General features: G+C 57.0%; 1 protein-coding gene across 1 annotated transcript in view; it reads right to left on the bottom strand.

Moving 5' to 3' along the window:
• MEST overlaps positions 1-675 on the bottom strand; it is a 6822-nt gene that overhangs the window by 5981 nt on the left and 166 nt on the right. The window contains exon 2 of the mRNA XM_009710279.1: positions 4-56. Within this exon, the coding sequence (XP_009708581.1) occupies positions 4-56 (53 nt within the window). The remainder of the gene's footprint in view (positions 1-3; positions 57-675) is intronic.

The raw sequence follows: 675 nt of genomic DNA, 5'->3' as shown, positions 1-675 counted from the left end.
TGCAGGAGGAGGACGATGTCAGAGCTGCCGACGGCGCCGGTTGAATCTGAGGAGGGAACAAAGTGCCTCGGGGTCAGCTTCCCCCTCCCCATTTTCCGCTCTGTAAGACAGGTGTTGCTGTTCACCCCGCTGGGAGCCCAACCAGCAGCACAGCGTTACCTCTTCCCTGCTCCCTCAAATCCACGCGTGGGTTTGACTCGTACCGCAGCTTCCCAGTGCCAGCGTGGCCAGCGTGGCTTCAGAAACTCGGCCAGACAAGCCACCGTGGCCACTGGCGCCAGCTACTCGGTGTAAACCAGGGCTTTACTTATCACAAATTAATTGTAACTGCCTCTACGTTGCTACAACGGGTAACAACTGCTCCGGCAAAAAGGTTTTTCAGTATCTTTTCCTTGCTGTGAGCCATCAGAGGCTCTCAGGATCCTTGCCCATGAACATCAAGGTACTGCCAATGCTGCACAACAACCAACTTTGATGGCTTTACTCAATTAAAACGTTTTGATAACGAACAGCCACGCTGCGCCCAGATCCACGCAGCGGCTCCCCTTAAAGCCATTACGTTTCGGGAGGGGTTTGCCATCTCCCTGCCTGGCCTTGGGGACATCCTTGGGGCCACCGAGGGGAGCAGAGCCCCCAGCCCCGCTCCCCACCAGGACGGACAAGGTGTCCCCAGGG

Source organism: Cariama cristata, unplaced genomic scaffold (assembly GCF_000690535.1).
Source record: "Cariama cristata isolate BGI_N322 unplaced genomic scaffold, ASM69053v1 scaffold12091, whole genome shotgun sequence".
Lineage (NCBI taxonomy): Eukaryota > Metazoa > Chordata > Aves > Cariamiformes > Cariamidae > Cariama > Cariama cristata.
The sequence above is the reverse complement of the archived record's forward strand: the minus strand, read 5'-3'. Positions and strand labels throughout refer to the sequence as shown.